Below are 27,211 nucleotides of genomic sequence, written 5' to 3' on the forward strand. Positions count from 1 at the left end.
CCATGACAAATGTACCGGCAGCTGATAAAGAATCCTCCAAAGAAATGACAGATTAAAGATACGATGAACAGAGGCCGCACAAAGACAGAACAGCAGGCCTGCCACCTCGCTCCAGGCACAAGCCTGTTGTCAGCTCCCGTGGCTGTGACAGGAGGCAGCCTAGTAGAAAGTCTTAAAAGACAGAAGCTATCTATCTTTTCAAGGTAAGGTGACATTTTAACACGAGAGTGAGAGTAGCAACTTTTTGATGGAAGTTATTCTATGAGAAAAGATGTTTGGAAATGCTCCTATCACCTTGCGGCTTGGAAACCAAACTGATGGACACAGGTCACCTATTCAAATGCTCAAATCTGCTCAGTACAGAAAATTTTTGCAAACATTTAAAAAAATTATTTCTGTTTGAAAATATTCCAGAAGAAGAGTTTCCGTGAGTTTTCCTAAATCTTGGTTGTTAAAATATGAAAAGGCAACATCTTCCGGTGATTCGGTGAGGACAGCCAATAGACAGCTGGGAAGATGGAAATGTACCAGCTGCACTCTCAGAGCCTGTGAGTAACCACATCCTTCCCTCTGGTCTTTAGGTGCAGGCCTGCAGTCAGCCTCTGGAGCAGGGATCCCACTCACAGGGGCAGGCGTCCGTGCCAGGGCACAGATCGTGCAGTGTGCTGACAGGGGTGTCCTGCAGCTGGCTCACGGCCACTGCTGCTGCCTCTGTCATCACTGGAGCCCCACCAGCTCCAGGGCAGGCCCTGATACTGGTGTGAAGCTTACGACAAATCATGCCAGAGACTGGGTCTCATTCAGGGCCTGGTATGCAGCAAGTGCTCAAACCATGCTGGAAAAATGTAACTGGACCCTACTCACATTTGCTGATGAGTTGGGCTTCCCTGGCGGCTCAGCTGGTAAAGAATCCGCCTGCAATGCGGGAGACCTGGCTTTGATCCCTGGGTTGGGAAGATCCCCTGGAGAAGGGAAAGGCTACCCACTCCAGTATTCTGGCCTGGAGAATTCCATGGACTATGGAATTCCTATGTCCATGGGGTCGCAAAGAGTCAGACACAACTGAGTGACTTTCACTTTCACTTTAGTCCAGAGGGGAGGGGGCTCTGAGGGAGAAGCCTGTGCGTGGCTGGGGTTGGTCTTATTCTCTTTGGCCCTGAGTCAGACCAGGACCAAGGGCAGAGCTGTGATGAACGGGATGTCAGCTCGCCACAAGAAAGAACTGTTGGACTGATGTGTTCCAGGGTGGACTGGGTGGTCTCTCGAGCAGTGAGTTCCCCATCCCTGGAGGCGTGCAAGGAGAGGCCTGATGACCAACCATTGGAGATGTTGTGGGAGGACCCCAGGCCTTAAACAGGAAGATGGGAAGGGGGACCAAGTCTCTAAATGCAAGCACAGAAACTCAGAAATGTGCAGGTTCCATGGGAGGGGGGAGGTGCATCTGGGTGGTGGCGGGGCTGGGGGAGGGATTGAGATGGACACACGCAGTTGTAACTAGCTGTCTGTGGAGAGAGAAGAGGGCTTTAGAAACGACTAATCTGTGAGCCATTTCCAAAAGTCATTCTCTATGGAAGACAACCCTCACAGAGGAGTCCATCTTCCTGAATCCCCAAGCCACTTAAACAGCTCACCTGTCTACCCCAGAGCTTCCCCTCTGGCTCAGCCTCCCACCCACCCTTGCTTCCCAGGATTCACATCTCTTTCATATGCCCTCTGTGTTCTAATCGCTAACTCCAAAGACCTTGAAAAAGGAGTGAGAATTTTCATTTCCCACCTGGAAAGAAACCCCTCTGGGAGGCATGATCAACTCTCGGGCTGGGAATGGGAGGCATTTTGCAACTAATTCTTGTACCAGTTAAAGACTGGCCTTTACTCGGGGGGACTCAGAACACCGGGCGAGGAGACGAACATTTATTGTGCACCTACTGTGTGCCAGGGGGCTTCCCTGGTGGCTCAGTGGTAAAGAATCCAGCTGCAATGCAGGAGATATAGGAGACATGGGTTCAATCCCTGGGTAGCGGAGATGCCCTGGAGGAGGGCATGGCAGCCCACTCCAGTATTCTTGCCTGGGAAATCCCATGGACAGAGGAGCCTGGTGGGCTGCCATCCGTGGGGTCACAAAGAGTCCGACATGACTGAAGCGACTCAAGCACAGCACAGTGTGCCAGACTCTGGGCTGGGCGTCTTACAGACTTGGCTGCAATTCCTAGTGTGGTTTAGCCCCCTGAACTTCAGGGACATTAGAAGACCTCCCAGAGATCCCAGGTAGAAAGGAGAGAGTCAGTGTTTCAGCGTGGATCCGTCTGATCATTCTTTCCACACACTTCAAAGGATGATGAAAAGGCGGCGGAGAGGAGAACCAGATTCAGTTCACTTCAATTAACCTGCGGCTTCTGAGAGCTTTGACATGCCACAGGTGCCAAGGTCTACTACGTTAAGGAAAGAACAAGGCAGGGTCTCTGCCTGAAGGCGTTCTCTCGAGTGGGAGCCAGAGACAACTCGCTACCACTCCAGTGGGCAGAGATGGAGGTGGGGCCGGCAGAAGCTGCACAACCTCCCTGCAAGATCAGTGCTCTGACCGCCATTAACAGATGGGAAAACTGAGACTCAGCAGGACCACGGGATGTACCCACGTCACACAGGAGAGCTGGCGTTTCCACTCCTATGCTGCCCCTGCCCACTTTGTGATGCAGGCTGGGCTCAAAGGATGATGCTGACGGGAGGAGGTCACAGACAGTGCAGGCCTCCTGGTGTCGCCCGAGCTTGTTCAAACTGCATAACTGAGACTTCGTGCCTGTTGATGGCAGCTTCTCATTCTCTGTCCCCCCACTCCAGTCCCTGGCACTCACTATTCCACAGCTGGATTGGATGAAATTGACTATTTAATTAATTAATTAATTAATTTTAGGGGTAGCAACCCACAAGAGGATGTACACTTATTTTTTTGAATCTTTATGCAATTTGTTACAATATTGCTTCTGCCCTGTGTTTTGGGTTTTCTAGCTGCAAGGCTTGTTGGATCTTAGCTCCCTGATCAGGGATGGAACCCACACCCCCTGTACTGGAAGGTGAAGTCTTAACCACTGGACCACCAAGGAAGTCCCTGAACTTGACTATTTTAGAAATCTCATGTAAGTGAGAACATGCAATACTTGTCCTTCTGTGACTGACATCTCATTTAGCATAATGTCCTCGAGGTCTATCCATGTTGTCACATGTTACAGGATGCCCTCCTTTCGCAAGGCTAAATAATATCCCATGGCATGTATATCACATTTTCTCGATCCATTCATTCAAAGTTGAACATTGGGTTGTTTCCATATCTTGGCTATTGTAAACAGTGTTGCAGTGCTAGTAGGAACAGGAATGCTAACAGCTCTTTGAGATCTTTGTTTTGATTCTTACGGACCAACGGAATAGAACAGAGAACCTAGAAATAAACCCATGCATATAGGGTCAACTGGGCTTCCTTGGTGGCCCAGATGGTAAAGAATCCGCCTGCAATGCCGGAGACCCAGATTCAATCCCTGGGTCAGGAAGATCCCCTGCAGAACGGAATGGCAACCCGCTCCAGTATTCTTGCCTGGGCAATGCTATGGACAGAGGACCCTAGTGGGCTACAGTCCACAAGGTTGCAAAGAGGCAGACACGATAACCAGGAAATGGCAATGCAGGTGTATGAACCCCAGCAGTCTGGCTCAGAAAAACTAAGCTCCTGACCTCTGTGGCATGCTACCTCTCTGCAGGTCTGCAAAATCTACAGAGGTTCTTCATTCTCTGTCCAGGGCCCTGAGTTCCAGCTGTAACACACATAGACACAAGTGTACACACACACACACACACACACACACACACACACATACACACGCACGTGCTTGCTTGCTTTCTAAGCTGCCTCAATTTTCTCCTTGACTTCTATAAAGTAAAAGACGGAGTTGCTAATACTCAATCAAGAGAGAAAAACGAAGCCTTTAGTGGGTGGTATGGTGAGGCCACTTGACCTTCAACCTCTGGCTTCTTCATCTCTACGACAAGGACCTGCGTGCAGACGCCCTCACAGCGTTGCGGTACTTATTGTCTCACATGCGAATACAAGGGCTTGTAAATGTCAGTGCCACTCTTGCTCCAATAAACCACTGACATGGGAGCAAAGAGCTAGCGGCAGGATGATCATGGTCGTCTAGCAGGTTAGAAGCATGGGGGCACCGTCAAATTTTGGACTGGTCCTTCCCTGATCTTGGCCTGCCGGCTCCTCTCTTCTCTTGCTCCTTTGGGGATGGGGAGGGGGCAATGAGAGCCCCATGGACACAGGCCAGGAGAAAGGGCCTGGTTCCAGCTCAGACACTGACTTGCCCAGGGCCTCCAGCCAGGCATTCACTCCTCTGCTGTCTGCAAAAAGCAGGCACTGTGTTCGTGACAAGTCGCTTCAGTTGTGTTTGACTCTTTGTGACCTCATGGACTGCAGCCTACCAGGCTCCTCTGTCCATGGGATTCTCTAGGTAAGAATCCTGGTGTGGGTTGCCATGCCCTCCTCCAGGGGATCTTCCCCATTCAGGGACTGAACCCACATCTCTTAAGTCCCATGCATTGGCAAGCAGTTTTTTGTTTTTTGTTTTTTCCTACCACCAGTGAGCCTGCATTGGCACTGGCTTATTTCTTATCCCTAAGACTGGAGGAGGGTCTAGGCCAAGCTCAGCTACTTTCCCCCAGATGCATTCTGTTTGAGCCAAATTCTGTCCTCCTGCTTTTCAGTCACCTGTGTAGCTCCCAGATTCTGTGGTTTTATAGACCGAGACAAACTTGGGTGTAAGAACTGGCCCCATCACTTACCGAGTGAATTTTGGTAGGTTGTACCAACCTCCCCAAGTCTCTGTTTTCTGACCTGTAAAATGGGAGTGAGAACTCAGATCTCGTATGTGGGGAGGGGTGAAATGGGCGAGCCACGGGGACAGGACAGGTGCCACAGGCCCTTAGCACGTGCCAGCCCCCTCCTCCTTTCTCTCAGGTCATTGCACAGAGTTAGGACCTCCTCTACCTGTGCACTTGTGCTTCAGGCAGGCCATGTTTATTTCCTCATGGCAGTGTATTAAAAAGCAGAGACACTGCTTTGCCAACAAAGGTCTATATAGTCAAAGCTATGGTTTTTCCAATAGTCATGTACAGATGTGAGAGTTGGACCAAAAAGAAAACTGAGTGGTGAAGAATTGATGCTTTTGACTGTGGTGTTGGAGAAGACTCTTGAGAGTCCCTTGGACTGCAAGGAGATCCAACCAGTCTATCCTAAAGGAAATCAGTCCTGAATGTTCATTGGAAAGACTAACGCTGAAGCTGAAACTCCAATACTTTTGCCACCTGATGTGAACAGCCAACTCATTGGAAAAGACCCTGATGCTGGGAAAGATTGAAGGCAGGAGGAGAAGGGGACGACAGAAGATGAGATGACTGGATGGCATCACTCACTCAGTGGACATGAGTTTGAGCAAACTCCAGGAGATAGTGAACGACAGAAAAACCGATGTGCTGCAGTCTGTGGGGTCATAAAGAGTCAGAAACAACTTAGTGACTGAACAACAACATTCAGTGCACATTTATTGAATGTCCTCTAGACACCAAAAGCTGGCCTTCTGTGAGTCCTCATCTCAGTTACAAGTGCTTGGAATTTGACTTCAGGGAAGAGTGGCTTTCAGATTGTACATCAGTCTCCATGTCTCAGCATGACCGCTTTGAGCTGGGGCCTTTCCTGAACACTTCATCAACATTCGACGTCTGGTTCCCTCCATCTCAGTACATGTTCAGACATCCCTGCCTCCAGAGTCTTCCTGCCACTGTGAGAGGCTGCAAGCAGTCTCCAAATTACATGACTTTGTATAAACACACATGCTTCGCTTTGACCTGGAAAATCTACCCTGAGGCAGACTTCTTAGGTACAGAAGAAGAAACTATCAAGGCAAAAACATCAGAAGGGCCAAAGAGACTCTCTGAAACATCTCCCTGGTGAAAACGGCCAGTCTGCATCCTACAGGCACCCTCATCCCTGTCTCCCCCTCTTAACCTTCTTCTCCTTCACGTTCCCAGGACAGGTCAACCTCCCTCCAACTGCCACAAGCAACTGCCAGTGTGAAAGAAGTCCCGAGCTCCGGAGACCAGGACACATGCTGCGCTGTGAAGTGTGCTCTGAACTCTGCTTTCATTCATCCTTTTAACAACTGTTTAGTGAGCATCTACTACACGCCAGGTGCTGCTCTGGGTGCTGGGGTTTCTGCAACGAAAACAGGGAAAGTCCCTGCCCTCAGGGAGCTTTCATTTGAGTGGAGGAAACAGATACTAAACCAATTAACCAAGGACGAGGCAAATTCTGGTCATTGATAACATTCCGGAAAAAGAAGAAAATCAAGTCAGGATGAGTGATGGTGTGGAGGAGAGGCTGCTGTTGGAGCTACTGAATTGGGAAGATGCTTTAGAAGAGCTGCCAGTGCAGCAGAGAACCTGCTGAAGGGAGGGAGGCAGGGCTGGGCAGACATTTAGGGAAAGAGGCTTCCAGGTGGAGGAGCAGGGGCAAAGGCCCTGGGGTGACATGTACCAGGACTATCCCACCTTTACTAGCTGAGTTAGATCCTGCCCACTGGGACTCAGTCCCAAATCACCCTCTTAGAATCGCTCCTGTGTTCCTGGGCTACAATTGTGCACTCCACATTCCCAGGACTCCACGCTAGCCCACTCATCAGGGTCCACCCATGAGAGGCGCTGATGCAGGAGAGAAGGTAGGAAGAAGGAAGATGCTCTTCTGCACCAGGCTGAACCTCTGGCATGATGAGTGGTGGCGGCTCCCACTCTGCCTCAGAGACAGAGGCTCTGGTGTCCCCAGTGGCAATGACATCGGCCACATTTGTGCCAGCAGCCCAGCTCTGCAGCCACAGGTGTGCTATCTGTGGTATCAATAAGGAGTGAGGGCTCTGGGGTCCGAGCCTGAGTGAGGACTCTGAGGGACCCATCCTGTTGCCCCGCCCGGCACCTGGGCAGCCACGCCCTACATCACGCCGCTTCGTCTGAAATGTTGTTCCTGTTACTCCTGGGTTCCGAGTGCGACAGCTCAGGGACCGTGATGTCATCTCCCTGCATCTCTCTGAGTGTTAGTCGTCCCATCTGCATAATAAGGAGTAGAAACACTGCAGGTCTTCCCAGGTGGCGCAGTGGCAAAGAATCTACCTGCCAACGCAGGAGACACAGGTTTGATCCCTGGGTCAGGAAGACACCCTGGAGGAGCGAATGGCAAGCCACTCCAGTATTCTTGCCTGGGAAATGCCATAGACAGAGGAGGCTATTGGGCTATATAGTCCATGGGATTGCAAAGAGTCAGACAGGACTGAGCACATGCAGGGAAACGCTGTAGGCTTTTTTTTTTTTTGGTGAGAGTTAAGACAATGGATTCAGTAAACACACCTCTGTTAATTTCCTGTGGCTGCTGTAACAAGTTACCACAAACTGTGGCTTACAACAATGCAAAAGCATCATCTTACAGTTCTGGAGGTCAGAATCTGAAAGCGGCTTCCGTGGACCACAAGCAATGTGTCATTAGGGCTGAGTTCCTTCTGAGGCTCTAGGGAAATGTCCGTGCTTTGACTTTTCCAGCTTCTATAGTCTGCCTGCTTTTCTTGTCTCATGGCCCCTTCCTTCATCTTCAAGGTCAGCAACCTCGGGCCCAAACCTTCTCATGCAGCTATCTGGTTTTCTCTCTTCTGTCTTCCCTTTCCACTTAGAACAATCCTTGTGATTCCACTGAGTCCTGGTGGATAACCTCAAGTAATCTCTCCATCTCAGAGTCAGTCAAGTAGCCACCTTCACTCCATCGGCATTCTTCATTCCCTTGTCACGTAGCCTAACCTGTTCACATGTTCTGGGAAGTAACACGTGAACACCTTTTGGAGGCAGAGAACCATTACTCAGCTTCCCACACTAGCACACATTTTATTTTGTGCCATCGCACAGTCCCTTGGGTGGGGAGCAGGACACTCCAGAAGTGACTCTTATGACCTCCCCATAGAGTGAGCCCATGGGTGGTAGCAGACCCCGAGGGCCTGTTTTCCAGGAGCCCAGGGCCCAGATGAGCTCCTGCCCCAATGTGCCAGAGCCTGACCACAGAGCCTGCAGCTGGATCAGCCTAGAGGAAGCACCTTGTCCATCCTGATTACACAGGGGGAGAAACCATGGCTCAGGGACGCAGCACAGCAGGAACAGGGTGCCTGATACCAGCCAGGGTGTGACTCTGGATCCTGGGGTCTCTCTCGGTGCCTGCTGTCTATAATAGCTTAACGGGACTGATGCCCACGAGCTGATTAGCCAGGATGCTCAGAGGATGCACATGCTGTTCCCCGAGTCACGGGGCCAATCATCCCTAGTTGCATCTCGCCTGCACACCCCCCAGGCAAAGCTGACGTATCCCTGGGGCCCAGGTTTGGGACTGAAAAGTCTCCATTCCACTGCTTCCAACGTGGAGCTCTGTGGCTCATAAAATATTGAAGAGGGCATCGTTGCTTTCCATTAAACACCAAGTGTAGGAAGAATGAGTTCTGGAATACTTAGGGGGCTGTTTTGGGCGGTGCTCTGTACATGCCAAGCACATTCATGAATTCTGGCAGGTTCTTCATCTTTGAGTGTTGAGAAGGGGTCCTCTGTTGGACCACCGCCACCCACGTACCCGCCCCTGCCCAGGAAATGGGGCACTTCTCCTAGATCCCTGAGCTGGAGGGGAAAGATGCCAGGTGAAAGGGGACTGGCAAGAGTCTCCCTCTAGGAGTCAGGAGCCCGGCTTTGAGCCCCTGCTCCAGGAGCAGGCAGGTGTGGGGAGGATGGCGCGTCCCAACCCCTTGGGTTGGGCTGCTTGGCTGTGGGAAGGAGAGGCCGAGCTGCCTTCTCCTCACCTGGAGGACTCACTATTGTTAGTCACCATTTTCCCTGGTAGCTCAGCTGGTAAAGAATCTGCCTGCAATGCGGGAGACCTGGGCCCCATCCCTGGGTTGGGAATATCCCCTGGAGAAGGGAACGGCTACCCACTCCAGTATTCTGGCCTGGAGAATTCCATGGACCGTATAGTCCATGGGGTTGCAAAGAGTCAGACACTTCACTTCACTTCTCTTTACTATGGGTAACGACTTTCACAAGTGAATGGTCTTCCACACTTGGACCACACTTTCAGAGCCTTGATATGTTTTCTTATCTTTTTAAATAAGTGAAATGGGCTGAACACAGGGGATAGTGGAGGAGGCACAGCCCTGCAGGAGACGCAGGCGGTCCCTGTCCTGTGTGGGGAGGGAGGGGGGCAGGAGGGAGACTCACTTAGCAGCAGGTGACCCTACAGTGTCGTCACTCCCAGGGTGAGATGGCCGTGGGTGTGAGGGACAGGGTGGGGCTGCGATGGTCAGTGCTGTGTGTCACCTTGGCGGAGCCACAGAAAGCAGGTATTTGGTCAAACACCCGTCTAGCTGTCATGGTGAAGGCAATTCTTAGCTGAGTGTCCCATTCACATCAGTTAGACCTGGAGGAAGCAGATGAGTCTCTGGAATCTGGGTGTGTGTGTCCATGTGTGCCAAACTGCTTCAGTCGTGTCTGACTCTTTGCAACCTTGTGGACTGTAGCCCACCAGGCTCCTCGGTCCTAGGGATTCTCAAGGCAAGAATACTGGAATGGGTTGCCATGCCCTCCTCCAGGGGATCTTCCCGACCCTGGGATTGAACCCTCGTCTCTTACATCTCCTGCACGGGCAGGTGTGTTCTTTACCACTAGCGCCACCTGGGAATCTGGCTGGCCCCACCCAATCAGTTGAAGGCCTTAAGAGCCAATGACTGAGGCCCCGATGAGAAAGGAGCTTTGCCTGCGGCAGCCTCCAGAGTCGAGCTACAACATCAGTTCTTCCCTCGTCTCCAGCCTACTTGGCAGATGGACTTGCTGGGCCCCACAAACACGTGCACCAGCTGCTTAAACTGAATCTCTCTCTCTGCCTCTACACACACACACACACACACACACACACACGCATACACATATTGGTTCTGTTTCTCTGGAGAGCCCTGACCAGCCTGGGGACCCCAGGAAGACGTCACTCCATCTCCCTCCTCTGCTGAGGATGTCTTTCTAGAGCCATGTGGCCTCCCTCATTGTAGCAGAAGGAGGATATACCCACAGAGCCCCGGTTACAGGGCAGGACCTGACCAAGGGCGACAGACCCTGTGCTCCACAAGCCCTCAACCCGGATGTCAGGCCAAGCTTTGGGTGCTGCTCAGAGCATCTGGAACATGGCTGGGAAACTGAGGCAGCCTTGTTCCTGGGACACAGGGCTCCTCTGGGGCTGATGTTGGCGGGAGGAGGTGTCAGAGCCTTGCTGAGTCTTCTCTGTTCTGCACAGCCCCCAGGACTCTTCTGCCCAAGCCCCGTCCCCGGTTTCTCCGCTGCAGGCTGGGGTGGTCCCACATCTGTAGTCTCTCTACCTCCCCATTCCCTGCACAGGCACCCAAACCAATGAAGGCCCGCTCGCTGGTCCACCTGCTGTCAGCTTCTCAGACGACCCTGACCGACAGTCGGTGGTACAGACATTGAATTCCAAGCCCCTGTGGAGATGCACAGAGCCTCCCAGCACGAGTAGGAATAAGCTGGGCAAGAAGAAAGGATAAGTATCTTCAACAAGACAGGGTTCTCCCAGGCCTCTCAACAGCTCTTAGAGACAGAAGCTCCTCCCAGTGCCCAGGACCTCTCTGTGTGACCTCAAAGTCTCAGTCCAGATGCTTGTGGTCTCTATGGGCAGTTATTTCTTCCCCCTCCTGGACAAGGACCTACTTGATAAACATTGAGTGTTTGTTGATTGACTGATTTTGGCCACATGATTATGGTGACTGCAGCTGATGTTGCTTCAGCCTTTTTGCAGGCTGCAAAGTGTTCTCACATCCATGATCTTATTTCATCATCCTTCCGGTTCCTGGAGGTAGGCATTTGTGCTATTCCCATTTCACAGATGAGAAAATTGAGCCTCATCCAAGATGATGGGCAACTGCCTGAGCTCATAGGGCTACCACGTGGGGAAGCAGAGCCTGGAACCCATCCCCTACCCGAGTCCATACACCATGGCTTCCACAGAGCCCGGGAGTCTCAAAGAGGCACATTGATATTACTGGTATAAAGAAGGAAAGAAAAGCATGTTTTAACTTAGCGGCTGACACCAGAATGTCTCTCAAGGAAAGAAATGTCTTGGCTGAGAAAAATATTTTGATAAGTGCCTGGAGGAAAAGGGGTTTGCTGAACGTTTGCATGGCAGATACTTTAGCTCCAGAAAGAAGAAAGGCTGCTCCACATGCTAGAAGGAGAGGAAATTGGAGCTTGGGGGTCCTCTGAGCAGGCAGAGGGGATGAGCGGAGGTGAGAGGGGAAAGCAGAGGCTGGTGGCAGGCAGGAAGTCAGGCACCCTGGGTATCAATCCCTTCTGGAAACCCTCCGGTGATCAGGGCGCATGACTGCTGCTATGATGTTTGGGGAAAACCAAAGTGGGTGCTGAAGTTCAAGTTGGGGCTGTTATGCTCAGAGGGTAACAAGGGTTACAAGCGTAACAAGACAGCAAGCAAGCATCCTGGTGCCCAAGATGGCTCAACTTCCAGAAGCACTCTGGACTTCAGAGACATTTGAAGGGGGCTTTGAATGTTCCCATGCAGTACAATGGGGGCACAGACAGTTCCTCCCAGTGCTGAGGGGCATGGGGACCCCCAGGAGACCCAGGGGCTACCCCTGGATGGCACCAACCACAGGCATGATGTTGAAAGCATCCTCTGCTTGCTGGAATCTTCCATGAACCTCCAAATGTAAAGTGAGTGTAAAATAGCAACAGTTGGTGAGGCTGTGGAGAAAAGGGAACCCTCATAAACTGTTGATGGGAATGTAAATCAGTGCAATCACTGAGGAAAAGAATATGGAGATTTCTCAAAAAACTAAAAGTATAACTACCAAGTGACCCAACAATCCCACCCCTGGGTATATATCCAAAAAAAAAAAAAAACGAAAAACACCATGAATTTGTAAAGGTACATGCACGCCAGGGTTCCCAGCAGACTTCTTTACAACAGCCAATGTGTGGAAACGACCCGTATGTCCATCAACAGATGAACGGATGAAGAAGATGTGGCACGTAAATACGCAGTGGAATACTACTCAGCCACAAAAGGAATGAGATGTTGCCATTTGCAGGAACATGGATGGACCGGGAGGACATCATGCTTAGTGAGATAAGTCAGAGAGAGACAAGTACCGTCTGACACCATCTGTGCATGTGTGCGTGCTCAGTCACTTATCGTGCCTGACTCTTTGAGAGCCCATAGACTATAACCTGCCAGGCTCCTCTGTCCATGGGATTTTCCAGGCAAGAATACTGGATTGGGTGGCCATTTCCTCCTCCAGGGGATCTTCCTGACCCAGGGATCAAACCTGCATCTCAATCAGGGGTACACAGACCTCTCCTCCCCTGAAGGGCCCTCCCAGAGGTGGTGGGATGGAGGTGCGAGCTATCAGGTGTAGGGCTCTAAGGATGTACTGCACAACACAGGGTATAGAGCCACTTTTGTAATAACTTTTAATGGAGTGTAACTTTTTTTAAATGGACAAAAGATGTAAAAACTGATCTATGCAAAAAAATGAAAAACAAAGGTAAAGTGGGTGTTGCGTCTGACTCCCAGTCTCTCACTGTTTGGAATGAAAATGTGCCTTGTGCTCTGGGAAACCGGGGCTTTTACGAGGTGTTTTCTGAGCTGTTTTGCTGCCTGCTATGGACCCTTGGTGGAGAAGGCAATGGCAACCCACTCCAGTACTCCTGCCTGGAAAATCCCGTGGATGGAGGAGCCTGGTAGGCTGCAGTTCGTGGGGCAGCGAAGAGTCAGACATGACCGAGCGACTTCACTTTCACTTTTCATTTTCATGCATTGGAGAAGGAAATGGCTACCCACTCCAGTATTCTTGCCTGGAGAACCCCAGGGACAGAGGAGCCTGGTGGGCTGCCGTCTATGGGGTTGCAGAGTCAGATACGACTGAAGCGACTTAGCAGCAGAAGCAGCAGCATGGACCCTTGGGTGTTCTGAAGGGAGGTGTCAGGCTGCCTGGGCTGCAAATCCTTTGCTCTGTAGCCCATCCTGCCAGCAGGCTCTCCAGCCAGGGGACGGGGAGCCCTGGAGGACTGATCTTCCAGGGGCGAGGTGGGGAGAGGATTGAGGTCACTCATCATGGCCACACCATGAAGATGAAGTAAAGTGACAACAGGGGAGGGTCTTCCAAGAGCAGGTGACTGTGGTGCATGGGGCAGAGATAAGACGTCTCCTCTTCCTGCCACATCCCTCTGCCAGGTGGCACCACTTCAGTTGACAAGTGTGAGCCCAGGGCACTCACCTGCCCCTCCGGAGACCTCTCCAGTGTCTCTAGATGGGCATAGTGTGGCCAGGAGCTGCTAGGCAAGAATAGGGTCTGGGAGGGGCTGACTACCCCAGGGTTTCCTTGGGTACCTTGGTACCTTGGATGGCCATCTCTGGACTTGGCTTGAGTTTTGGTGGAAGCATTTGTGGGGCTGGAGGCTGCAGGAGGACCAGCTCATGTCATGCATCCTCCCTTATCAAGAGCGCAAAGAGCACAGAGCACAGCTCTCTCACAAATCTCCATCCAGGTCTGCCTTCTCCCCTTCCTGCCCTTGTTGTTGTTTAGTCACTGAGTCGTGTCTGACTCTTTGTGACCCCATGGACTGCAGCATGCCAGGCTTTCCTGTCCTTTACTATCTTCTAGAGTTTGCTCAAACTCATGTCCAACGAGTCAGTGATGCCATCCGACCATCTCATCCTCCGTTGTCCCCTTCTCCTCCTGTCCTCAACCTTTCCCAGCATCAGGGTCTTTTCCAATGAGTTGACTCTTCACATCAGGTGGCCAAAGTATTGGAGCTTCAGCTTCAGCACCAGTCCTTCCAATGACTATTTAGGACTGATTTCCTTTGGAATCGACTGGCGTGATCTCCTTGCAGTCCAAGGGACTCTCAAGAGTCTCCTCCGGCACCACAATTTGAAAGCATCAATTCTTCAGTGCTCAGCATTCCTTACGGCTTCCTGCCCTACTTTTCTCTATTATGTCCACACTTGTGATCACATGGGCTTATTTTATGTTCTATTTTTTCCCCACGAAGCATTATGTACTAAGTATGCTTTCATAATGCTACAATCATCTTATAATTGTTTGTTACGTAAGTGAATCAAGTTGGCTGGAGGACAGGACTTTTCGTTTTCAATTCAGATGAGCAATGACTGATTTAACTGTTCTCTGATGCAATAGACATATGTCTGGAGTTCAACCTGGGTCAAATATAGAAAATCACAATATGGCAGTGGACATTTCTCGAGGCTTTAAACCTAGCAACTAATGAATCAATCATTTGCTAATACATTTGCCTCTATATATATGCTGTGTTCATAAATTCACGTAAGCATCCACTCAAGGCATCACCTTGCCCTAGTGTGAATTCAGGGCTGGAGTGGGACTGCAGGTCAGGGGCTCAATGTCTGAGTGCGGATTTCCTCCCCGAAGTCTCTGAGTTTCTGGAGACTTGTAACGGTGGAAACAATGAAAACAAAGCACCTTGTGCGGAAAGGGCGCTTGATAAACTATAGCAAAAATGGTGCATGGGAAACAAACAGCTTTAAAAGTTTCATGCCCCTGAAGACCTTTCACTTAGTTATTTGTTATAAATAAAAATAAAAGAAACCATCAGAATGTCCAACCATTTTGAGAATTCAAGTAAAAAAAGTTTTGTCTTCAGAATGAAGGTAAAGTCCTAGTTCAACTGGAACTGATTTTCTTTTGTGATGTCTGAGTTTCCTGTGCTGCTCTAATAAATCACCACCTTCCCTGTGGCTCAGTGGTAAAGAATCCACCTGCCGATGCAGGAGATATGAGTTTGATCCCTGAGTCGGGAAGATCCCCTGGAGAAGGAAATGGCAACCCACTCCAGTATTCTTGCCTGGGAAATCCCATGGACAGAGGGGCCTGGAGGGCTACAGTCTGTGGCTTCTCAAAGAACTGATTACGACTGAGTGAGCACACACGCACAGGCTTACAACAGTACAAACAGTTCTGAGGTCAGAGGCCCAAAAAGGGACTCACTGGGCTAAAACCAAAGTGTTGTGAGGGCTCTGCTCCTCCTGGAGGCTCTAGAGGGTGGTCTGTTCCCTGGCCTTTTCCAGCTTTAGAGGTGGCCTGCATTTCCTTGGCTCCTGGCCCCCTCCTCCACCTTCAAAGCCGACAGCAGTGTATCTTCAACCACAGCTCCTTCTCTGACCCTGACCCTCTTCTTCCCTCTTTGACTTATAAGGAGCTTGTGATTCCACTGGATTCATCCAAATGATCCGAAATAATTGTCCCTAGAGGGGTCTGATGGGCTACAGCCTGTGGGGTCACAAAGAGTCAGACACAACTGAGCGGCTGAGCATGCACGCCCAAGACCCTTACACTGATCACGTCTGCCAAGTCCCTCAGGCCGTGCAAGGGGACATTCACAGGTTCTGAAAACTAGGGTGTGGGCATACTTGGAGGCCATTTTTCTTCTGACCACACATGACATTAATAATAAGAAAACAGTCAAGAGGAAACATGCTTAAGGCACAAACCCGGGGCTGGTACCACCGATAAACATGATGGAAATGTCACGGGAAAGGACAGAACAGCTCAGGTATAAATGACAATTGATTCGTTAGAGAGTTGGGGGTGATTCTCCCCCCAACATTAAACAAATTCTCCATTCCCAGAGCGAAAGATCTCACATCACTTTAACCATAGAATCCCTTTCTTCAAACGCAAGGTCATGCAGCAATCCACATGGCAAAAGCAGACAATTTCCTTTTTAAGTGCACAATCCACAGCTTGCCAAGCCCTCTTCCCCAAAACACCACTGTACTTGATCTTGTCTGTCTCATCCAGAGGCTGGACAGTTGTGATGTTTCCCTTCTTACAAATTAGGAAGCCAAGGCCTAGAGGAGGTTGGTGGACAGTAGAGTAGGGTACTGATTGAGCTGGACCTTCTGGCTGCTTCCAGTGGATCTTCCCACTCCTGCCTAGTGCTCAGACACCTCCAGAAATGAGAACTCCCTGCCTGCATAAACAGCCTGTTCCATACTTGCATCTCCTTTTAAGGCAGCCTGGGACCTGGAACCCTTTGCTGCAATGCTTGCACCTCGACAAATTTCTCCTCGACAACAAAGTACAAAGAAACTATGAAAGTGAAAGTGAAGTCGAGGAGTCGTGTCCGACTCTTTGCGACCCCATGGGCTGTAGCCTACCAGGCTCCTCTGTCCATGGGGTTTTCCAGGCAATAGTCCTGGAGTGGATTGCTATTTCCTTCTCCAGGGGATCTTCCCAACCCAGGGATCGAACCCAGGTCTCCCTCATTGTAGACAGACGCTTTACCATCTGAACCACCAGGGAAGTCCACGTGAGGGACTAAAAATAACCGCGTGCATGCGCAGTTGGGGCAAATTATGGCCATGCATGCATGCCCCGTCGCTTCAGTCATGCCAGACTCTTTGTGACCCCACGGACAGTAGCCTCTATCCATGGGATTCTCCAGGCAAGAATACTGGAGTGGGTTTCTATGTCCTCCTCTAGGGCATCTTCCAGACCCAGGTATCAAATCCATGTCTCTCACGTCTCCGGCATGCAGGCAGATTCTTTACTGCTGAGCCACCAGGGAAGCCCAGATTATAGACAACAAAATACAAAAGGACCAAAAAAAAAAAAAACCCCAAATGCCACTTCTGAAGAGCTGGAGCAAAAACAGGAAGTCGGAAGCAAAAGCAGGGTGCCAGGCACGCCCCCTGCACCCAACGCCACGAAGGGGTGGGCAGAACACCTAAGCCACCCCTCTGGCCCCGCCCCTGGACACACCCCTGCCCACAGACCAGGCGAGGTGCATTTTCCGTCGTGCCAAACGAGGTGCTCAGAGCTAAGAGTGCTTTGTTTATGCACATAGGATCCAGAGCAAGACTGTCAGAGTTCAAACCCCACGGCTGCCATTTGCTAGCTCTGTGTCTTTATCTAAGGTGTCCCATGGAAATAATAATCTGATCTACTTTCTATGGTAAGGAGGGATTAACAATCTAATACACCTGAAGTGCTGAGAATGAACTAGTTCTCAATGTGGATGAGCCGTTAACTAGGAGTGTGTGCATGGCCCATACCTAGGTGTCCCTGTCACCTCCTGGGGAGCAGGAAGGCCATCTTTTGTCCCCCTCTCCCTTTCTCCTGGCAGAGCACCCAGCACAGTAAATAGCTATGTTTGCTGAAGGCCTGGAGTGAAATGAGCACTTTCATTAATATTAGTACAGATGTAGATTTCAATATTCTGTTTCAACCCAAGGCCAACATTTTTGTCCTTTTTATAAAGCACACATGCAATATTTATCTTTTTTTTTTTTTTTTAACCACTGGCCTTCTCTCTCACTCCCTGCTGTGCTATGAAATAAATCTTTTAAACCTTTTTCACTGTCGGGCATTCTCATGCACTGCCCATTCCAACTGTACTTAATTGGAGCGTTTCCCAAGAGTTCCTCCCCAGTGAAGCCAGATGGGGCGGATGGACATCCTTGCATGCCAGGAGATCAAACTGGAGGAATGGCTGCCTTCTAACAGCTGGGAAAGATTGAGGGCAAAAGGAGAAGGGGGCGCGGGGAATGAGAGGATTAGATAGCATCACCGACTCAATGGACATGAATTTGAGCAAACTTCGGGAGACAGCAGAAGGCAGAGGAGCCTGGTGTGCTGCCGTCCATGGGGTAGCAGAGGATCGGACGCGACTTAGCGACTGAACAGTAACTACCTATAACCCAGTTGCTTTTGGGAATCAGATCCCATTGGCTCTTTCTCAACTGCCTTCTTTTTACTCCAGAGTCTGCACCGTCTGACCATCAGCCTTCTTTCCCGAAGCCTGACTTCTGGATAGTTTGCCTCCCCACGGACCGCACAGGAAGACCCTAGGCCACTACTCATCCGAGTCCCTCTGTGTGTGTGAGAGAAGGGAGGACAGTCACCTTCAGGTTTCAACCCTTCTTTTATCACTAGCTGACTGTGAGATGGGGGTGGAGCATTAACCAGGGTCCTCTGTGGGCTTCTAGGGGAGAGGGGTCAAGTCCCATCCCCAACACCAAGCTCCACAAATTTTGTGTATGTGGGCGCTCTACAGAAGAAAGATCTGTCCTCTTCATCAGCTTTTAAAGGCCTCTAGAAACCAGAAATCATATAACCACAGCCTTGGAGAAGTTGCTTCACCCCTGTAAGCCTCTGTTTCTTCATCTAAAAAGTGAAGGTAATAATAACGTTCTCTGATCTCATGAAAATGTTGTAAATGAGAAAATAGATCCAAACCAAAAACTACTGGGCAAACATAGGGGGTGATTAATATTTCATCACAACACTTGTCAACTCGGAAGATATTTAGGTTATTTGGACTTTAAATTTTGGATTTATTTTGCACAAATTATAGTAAACTAAGAACTACATATAATTCTTAATTTTTTTCTTGGATGTGGACATTAGGAAATTTAGATTAGAGGACATGGTATGGATAATAAGAAAATGGACAGAGAGCTCAGCAATGACGACAGCAGGTAATACTGTGGACCAAATATAGATACAGGCATAGATACAGATATCTACTTTAATCCCTACAAGAAGCCCATAGGGGAAGTGTACATCATTTCTTTTTACAGATGTGAATTCTGAGAATCAGAACAGTAAAAATAACAGGTCGAGGTCAGACTGCAGAGCTGGGATGTGAAGGCAGGACTAGTTACTCCCAGCCCTTGTGCTGAACCATGTCTTGTTTAATAAAACTGAAAGAATGGGGATCCTGTCGTTTACTTTACATTGTCTGTCTCCAGGCAAAATAATTTTGCCTTTTCTGGGCTCTGTAGAAATGCCTTTGATTCTTTAAGCTGTGCTTTGAATCTGGTTCAGCACCTCACCATTCAAAGGGTTAAGAAAAGCTACAGAAGACAACTGGCAAGCCCTGTGAGGGCCTCATGCTTCCCTCCTGTAAAATGGGTATATTTCTGCTCCCTCAAAGGGCTGAAAAGAATGTTCCATTGGGTCTTGGTGCAGAGGCCCCATGCTGGGGTGACACGAGGGCTTATTCTGTGCTTGATGGGAAAGCTGATCAGTGAGGAAGAGAATAACAGAGGGAGGGCTGGGGTGGACTGAACCACCAAGAAACCTGTGTTTGCAGTATCTCTGGGGTTGGGAGCCCCCAAGAGGTGGCCATGGGGAGACACTGCACAGGGGTGAGCAGACCTGGGTCTTAGGCTGCTCTGTCGTGGCTTTTTCAGGGTCTCTCTACTGAAAACTGAAAAACTGTCACCAGCCATCTAGTTCTACAAGGATTAAGTCAGTAGCCACTGCAGTCGCTGACGTTCAATACACCCTGAAAGGAGTTCAGGGCAGAAACCAAGAATAAGGTACTCTGTGCAAAACTGGCAGAACAGGTCTTCAGATAGTTAGATATTTTCAGAAGATTTTATGAGCCCAAAGTCTCACATATTCTCACATCTAGAAAGGCACTAAAACCATTAATGGTGACATCTGCTCCTTGTGACTTAGCAGCAAACCTTTGCCAACATGCGTGCTTGACCGCATGCATCCTGCTTCACCAAAATCACATATATACTGACACTCCTCATATCTTTTTGGAGCAGTTTCTCAGAGCCAGCTGAGAGGCTGTCTCCCGATTGCAGTCCTCATTTTGCCACAAATAAAACTTAACTCACAACACTCATGGTGTGCTATTTTTTTCAGTCCACACTGGGATCTGTGTCCCTACTCAGGGCCACCCACAGCAGACAGATGGGAAGAAAAAACAGGACGGGCTGTGCTAGAGCATGCGTGCCCTATAGCCCTGACCCCTGTGAAGAGATGGGGGCTGCGTGGACCAGGCAAAGGGCGCCCTACCTTTCTCAGCTCCCTCCTGGTCATGCTTCTCAAAGAGCAGGTCGTGCGGGCTCTGGGGCAGAAAGGGCAGGCTCACCAGCTGGACCAAGGCGGGGATGACAATCACTCCAAACAGATATGGCCAGGTGCTCTCCTGAAGGGAGAAAAGGGGGTTGGGGAATGATGAGGTCATTGTTTGGTGGGAGCTGGACTCCTGGGCCAGGCAGCTTCTGCTTTCTTCACAGGGTCCTCCTTACCCAGGATAAACCCCAGGAACGAAGACTAGGGAGGGACTGGACACTGGATTTGTTACGGAACTGTTGACTGAGATCGCCCACCTTGGCCACACTGCACGTACGCGTTGTTTCACAACAGGAGGTCCCAAAACTAAATGGGAATATTCAGGAGGGGCCAAAAGAAGGGAAGAAATGCCAGTCCATGATAAGTCCTGCCAACCTCCCAGAAGTCCTCACTCTGGAATCATCTTGTCTAAGAGATACTCGCACCACCAGGAAGGACCCTGAGTCACATCAAATGTGGGCACGAGCAAGATGATTGGCCAGAGACAGCCCCAGAAAGCTGACCCCACCCCTCAAAGCATGAGACTGTGGTTTAGTTACGGGGACCGATGACCGAAACCACCTTCCCCAGCCAGGCCTGATAGCAACCACTTGCACGAGTTATCTTACAACAAGCGATTGTGGTAAGGAACACAGAGCTAACAAACTACCACCAACCAGAATAATTCAGGAAAGGTCGAAAGAAGAGGAGACCCCAATCCATATATCCTGTCAACTTCCCAGAATCCTCCTCGCTGGAATCCATCTTGGCTGAATGATGCCCGCACCTCCAGGAAGGACCTGAGTCAGAGTGATTGGCCAGAGGCAACCTGGAAATTAATCCCATCACCATAAAACCCGAGACCGTGAGCCACGTGGTGGAGCAGTTCTCCTGGGTTCCCTTAACCCTGCTGCTCTCCGCCCGGGCGCCCCTTCCCAATAAAGTCTTTTGCTTTGACAGCACGTGTGTCTCCTTGGACAATTCACTCTGTGTTAGACAAGAGCCCACTCTGGGGCCCTGGAAAGGCTCCCCCTTCCTGCAATACGGTGACCTTGAGAAGGAAGAGTTTGGGGAAGCCAAGAACTGGCTGACTCAGAGGCCCTGGGGGCAGCAAGGCCAGCCTAAGGGGCTCTGGTCTTTCCAGGTTGTGCGGCTGAGATCATTCTCATGGCCCTTCGAACCCCCTTTTCTTCACCCAGGGAATGGGGACAGCTGCGGCCACCTCTCAGGCAGTCGTGAGAGTGGGCTCAGATAAAGCTTTGCCTGTGGGCTCTATGCTTTGCCAGCACCCAGTAGGTGTGCAGAAGAAGCGACTGCTCTGCTGGTGTTACCAGCCAGACACCTCCGAGGCCTGTGACCTCTGACTCATCTTGCCCCCGTCACTGAAGGTCAGCTGGAGCTTTCCCGAGTCCCCACAGAAGAGAGGGTGGTGGGGCCTCCGGACACAAGCCACCCCTGAACCTACAGCATATACCATTCAAGAGGCTCTTGGAGGGCTTCCCAGGTGGCGCTAGTGATAAAGAACCCGCCTGTCAACGCAGGAGATGCAGGTTCAATCCCTGGGTCGGGAAGATCCCCTGGAGGAGGGTATGGCAAGCTACTCCAGTATTCTTGCTTGGAGAATCCCATGGACAGAGGAGCCTGATGGGCTATAGTCCATGGGGTCACACAGAGTCGGACAGGACTGAAGCGACTTAGCACACAGGAGCAGCCATTCACCTTTTCAGTTCAGTTCAGTCACTCAGTCGTGTCCGACTCTTTGCGACCCCATGAATCACAGCATGCCAGGCCTCCCTGTCCATCACTATCTCCCAGAGTTCACTCAGACTCATGTCCATTGAGTCAGTGATGCCATCCAGCCATCTCATCCTCAGTCGTCCCCTTCTCCTCCTGCCCCCAATCCCTCCCAGCATCGAAGTCTTTTCCAATGAGTCAACTCTTCACATGAGGTGGCCAAAGTACTGGAGCTTCAGCTTTAGCATCATTCCTTCCAAAGAAATCCCAGGGCTGATCTTCAGAATGGACTGGTTGGATCTCTTTGCAGTCCAAGGGACTCTCAAGAGTCTTCTCCAACACCACACTTCAAAAGCATCAATTCTTCAGCGCTCAGCCTTCTTCACAGTCCAACTCTCACATCCATACATGACCACTGGAAAAACCATAGCCTTGACTAGACAGACCTTAGTCGGCAAAGTAATGTCTCTGCTTTTGAATATGCTATCTAGGTTGGTCATAACTTTTCTTCCAAGCAGTAAGCATCTTTTAATTTCATGGCTGGCATCACCATCTGCAGTGATTTTGGAGCCCCCCAAAATTAAGTCTGACACTGTTTCCACTGTTTCCCCATCTATTTCCCATGAAGTGATGGGACCGGATGCCATGATCTTCGTTTTCTGAATGTTGAGCTTTAAGCCAACTTTTTCACTCTCCACTTTCACTTTCATCAAGAGGCTTCTTAGTTCCTCTTCACTTTCTGCCGTAAGGGTGGTGTCATCTGCATATCTGAGGTTATTGATATTTCCCCCAGCAATCTTGACTCCAGCTTGCACAATAAACTGTGGGAAATTCTGAAAGAGATGGGAATACCAGACCACCTGACCTGCCTCTTGAGAAATCTGTATGCAGGTCAGGAAGCAGCAGTTATAACTGGACATGGAACAACAGACTGGTTTCAAATAGGAAAAGGAGTACGTCAAGGCTATATTCACCTATTATACAGCTTAAAGGCAGCACAGAGTCTTTATTACTATGCTGATTAAGGCAGCATTCTCCCTGATTTTTTTTTTTAACCCAGGTTTACAAATGAACTCTCACTACATCTCTGAAAGAAGAGGTCAGAAGGAGGAGTTATGAGGGGGACAAAGAGAGGAAAACAAAGTTCTCAATGTGAAATTCTTGAGCGTTTTCTTTCCTAAGAAAGTACAAGGAGACAGTCAAGGAGAAAAGGAGATGTGTCCAGACCTGGAAAGGCTTCCCACCTGGCAGAGCTTCAGCTGGCCTCAGGTCAGTCCTGCCAGGAGGAGTCCATCCTGAGGTGGAGACTGAAGTGCCCTTGTAATGGAGAAGAGCCCAGTTCTGACTCCATGTTGGATCTGCTTCTTTGACTTTAACCCTTGCTTTTCATTGCTTCTGTTATTACATGTATGCTAGGTGGCTTCAATTGTGTCCAACCCTTTGCAACCCCTTGGACTATAACCTGCCAGGCTCCTCTGTCTATGGGATTCTCCAGGCAAGAATACTGGAGTGGGGTACCATTTCCTCCTCCAGGGGATCTTCCTGACCCAGGGATTGAACCCACGTCTCCTGCATTGGCAGACGGGTTCTTTACCACTAGCGCCACCTGGGAAGTGCTGTATTGTTCTATTTGCTACATGACAGGCCAATAAATGGTTGAGGCAAGGAATACAACTTCATTCAGAAAGCCAGCTGACATAGAAGATGGCAGACTAGTGTCTCCAAAAAGCCATCTTCTGGGGGTCTGGATGCCAGCTTCTTTTACAGAGCAGAGTGGGAGTAGGGGGTGAGGAAATAAAGAAAAAAGGCCATTTGTCTTGCAAAATAGAAGGGAAAATGTGAATTTCTTCTTTTCTCTAGCCATTCACAGGTGAGCAAGCTCAGACTGTCTCCCTGTGAGCTGAAAAAGCTGCCTTGTTGTTGTTCAGTCGACCAGTTGCGCAGTTGATCAGCTGTATCCCACTCTGCGATCCCATGGACCGCAGCATGCCAGGTTCCCTTGTCCTTCACTGTCTCCTGGCATTTACTCAAATTCACGTCCATTGAATCAGTGATGCTCTCTAACCATCTCTTCCTCATTCTGGACACAGTAAGAACTTATATTCACAAACTCCTCCGACTTCACCAGCCAGCATCCCCTTCCATCATCTGTGACGGACCTGTCAGGCTGACGCCAGCTTTCAGTTTGGGGAAGAGCTCTGTGAATGAGGCTGGGAGAGGAGAGGGGAGGTGGACGAGTGGTCACCAGGGAAACTGAGCAGGACTCCGGGGGCCTTCCTGGTGACCAGTCCCTCCATGTCCCCTGCTTCTTATCTGTAGCAAAAGCTTTGGTCGCCTGGGCCTCCCTGAGTTTCAAAGAGCAGGCTCAAGGAGTTAATCATTAGAGAAATGGGGCAATGCAGAAACTAAGAAAAGCCAGTCAAGCAAGAAAAAGTAATAGTCACTTAAACAGTTATCCAGCCATAGAGTGGCAGGGACCTTGCTTGCTCCCTGGGGGAAAGAGATGGCAACCCAATGCATGTCCTTGAGTTGTTTCTACAGAAACAAAGACCCCACCACATGGAAACTGCCACCCACCAGCATGTAGACTCCCAGGCTGGCTGGAGTCAGTAAACTGACATCTAGACTAGGAGGTGACAACCAGTCAGGTGATAAAGATGACATTCCTTCTTGATCTTGGAAGGGGCCACAATGACGCTTAGATTTGGATTGTGTAAACTGTCACTTTACACACGGCAGTATGATTCCAGAAATGCTGCATTGTAGATTCAAGGAAATGGAGGGTGTACATCTCAGTTCAAAGGCTCCTGGTTGTCCTCAAAGCCAGGTCCAAGGGCCATGGAACAGCAGCAAAGCCATCCAAAACTCATCCTCCAGCCAAGCTCCCATGTCTCCAGCATCCCCTGGCCCTGCACTTCCTCTGCAGTCATCATTCCCAACGATCCTGAGTGGATCATGCCTCTGCACATCCGTACTTGCTGTTCCTCCTCCAGGAGTACCGTCCAGCTCCCCTCTTTCTTCCACCCAATGGCAGCTCCAAGAATGCCACCCCTGGGAGGTGCCTCTCTAATTTGATGTTGTGGGAAAAGCCTATGGTCCTTGCCCCTCATATCCTCCACCTGCCTTTTGTCTGGGGAAAATTTTTAGCCAAAGAGTAAGTCTAATCAGAGAAGGGAGAAAATGCAGAAACAAAGGAAAACCATCCAACAGGCTACATAATAATGGTTTAGTTATTAAGCAAGGTCAAGGACATTTAGTCCGTTTTCAAGGACTATAGCTGATATTCTGAGCCATATCCTGTAGGCTGTCTTATAGTTATTAAAACCCCCATCAGGTGGAAGAAGTTAATTATGTGATGACCAGACTGTCGCCATGACATAAGCCCCACAATTTTGAGAGCTGGTCTCTAAGAAATGAGAACAAACCAACTCTGGAACTGAAGACCAACTGTACTTAATCAAGGTGATCCGGGTCAGACCATCACATGACCATTTCAAGATGACTGTCAGGGCTGAGTGTGCTCTTTCTACGTGGAGCCCCCTCCCTCCACCTGTAAAACCTCTTGCCCAACTCTGATTGTTGGTGGCAGTGGGGTGGGGTGTGGAGTCAACCTTTGGACAGAAGTCTGCCCTCTCACCCAGCTGCCAGCATCCAAAATAAAGCAAACTTTCTTTTCCACCAAGCTTGCCTCTTTATAGCCTCTTGAGCAGCAAGCAGCTGGACACACCTTGGGCTGTGTCTGCCTAGGGCTTCCAGTATGACCTGCCTAGGGCTTCCCAGGAGGCACTAGAGATAAAGAATCTGCCTGCAAATGCAGGAGACATAAGAGACGTGGGTTCGATCCCTGTGTTGGGAAGATCCTCTGGAGGAGGGAATGGCAACCCACTCCAGTATTCTTGCCTGGATAATCTCATGGACCACTAGGTGCTACAGAGAGTCAATCTCAGATGAGTCTTTTTTAAAAAATTATTTATGTTTAACTGTAGAATAATTGTTTTGCAATATTGTGCGGGCGTCATCGCTCAGTTGTGTCTGACACTTTGAGACTACATGGTCCTGAAGGCTCCTAGGGTCCTCTGGTCATGGAATTCTCCAGGCAAGAATATTGGAGTGGGTTGCCATTTCCTTCTCCAGGGGATCTTTCTGACCCAGGGATCGAACCTGCATCTCCTGTGTCTCCTGCATTGCTGGCAGATTCTTTACCCACTGAGGGTTGGTTTCTGTCACACATCAACATGAATCAGCCATAGGTATACATATGCGCCCTCCTTCTTGAACCTTCTTTCCACCTCCCACCCCATCCCACCCCTCTAGGTTGATGAGTCCATTTGATGCCAGTTGGAACCTGATGTGTTCAGTAAAGCCTGAGGTCAGAGCCCTTACACTTGAGAGGAAAGAAGAATGGACAGTCTTGTCAGCAGAGATGATTTTTGCTTTCTCTCTGGTAAGGAGAGTGAGTCTTGCAAAAACTCGATTGTCTTCCTCTTTAATCTACCGAGGCTTCCTTTTCAAAAATAGACTTCTAGTCTTACTTCCCGCAGGCTATGGATGACCTCAGGTATTTCCATAAATAAAACCCTCCTGGACCACGATGAGACAGCTCGAACTTTTAAGTAGAGCTGGAATCATTGATCTTATCCCAAGTCAGGTTCTAATTTAAAGACAGTAGGTTGTGTCCCCCGCTCCACTCCGCCCAGTCAAGTGAAGCAAGTAAGGTGATGCTAGGCCACTTTACCACCACCAGGACAGGGGCTGGAGGTGAGAGGGGCTATCTCTCTCACAAGGCTAGGTGAGGAGATAAAATGGGCTATTTTTCTTTATAAGTCTCCCTATTTAAGATCTCACCCACTAGAATCAAGGCTAGCATTTAACCAGTTCTCCATGTGCTCTGTGCTGAATACTTTATAAATGTAACTGCAACGAAGTTTAAAAACATACAGTTCATGGTGTTATCGAAACACAACCTCGGTTTTCATCTCCTGTGCGTGCATGCTAGGTCGCTTCAGTCATGTCTGACTCTTTGCGACCCTATGGACTATAGCCTGCCAGGCACCTCTGTCCATGGGATTCTCCAGGCAAGAATACTGGAGTGGGTTGCCATGCCCTTCTCCAGGGGATCTTCCCAACCCAGGGATCAAACCCAGGTCTCCTTTATCTCTTGCACTGGTAGGCAGATTCTTTACCACTAGCACCACCTGGAAAGCCCTTCCATCTCCTACATTTGTTCAAAATAGAATCAGTGAGGGTGCCCTTCCCGTCCCCATCTTAGTGGTTTCAGATGGTCTTAAGACCACAGTTTCAAAATGATAATGAAATCAACCTGACTGAATGACATGTTTTCTACTCCCCCAGTCCAAGCCTGCTTGAAGCTGGAGTCTGCAGTGGAAAGAGTTGGGGGTGGGGGATTGATGGTTGCTTCTCATTTTTCATCCTCCCACTGCAATTCC

General features: G+C 49.8%; 1 protein-coding gene across 1 annotated transcript in view; it reads right to left on the reverse strand.

Annotated features, from left to right (window-relative positions):
* SLC2A9 (solute carrier family 2 member 9) overlaps positions 1-27,211 on the reverse strand; it is a 215,093-nt gene that overhangs the window by 113,917 nt on the left and 73,965 nt on the right. Inside the window, exon 6 of the mRNA XM_052642178.1 lies at positions 19,992-20,124. Within this exon, the coding sequence (XP_052498138.1) occupies positions 19,992-20,124 (133 nt within the window). The remainder of the gene's footprint in view (positions 1-19,991; positions 20,125-27,211) is intronic.

The sequence above is a fragment of the Budorcas taxicolor genome, chromosome 6 (genome assembly GCF_023091745.1).
Source record: "Budorcas taxicolor isolate Tak-1 chromosome 6, Takin1.1, whole genome shotgun sequence".
Classification (NCBI taxonomy): Eukaryota; Metazoa; Chordata; class Mammalia; order Artiodactyla; family Bovidae; genus Budorcas; species Budorcas taxicolor.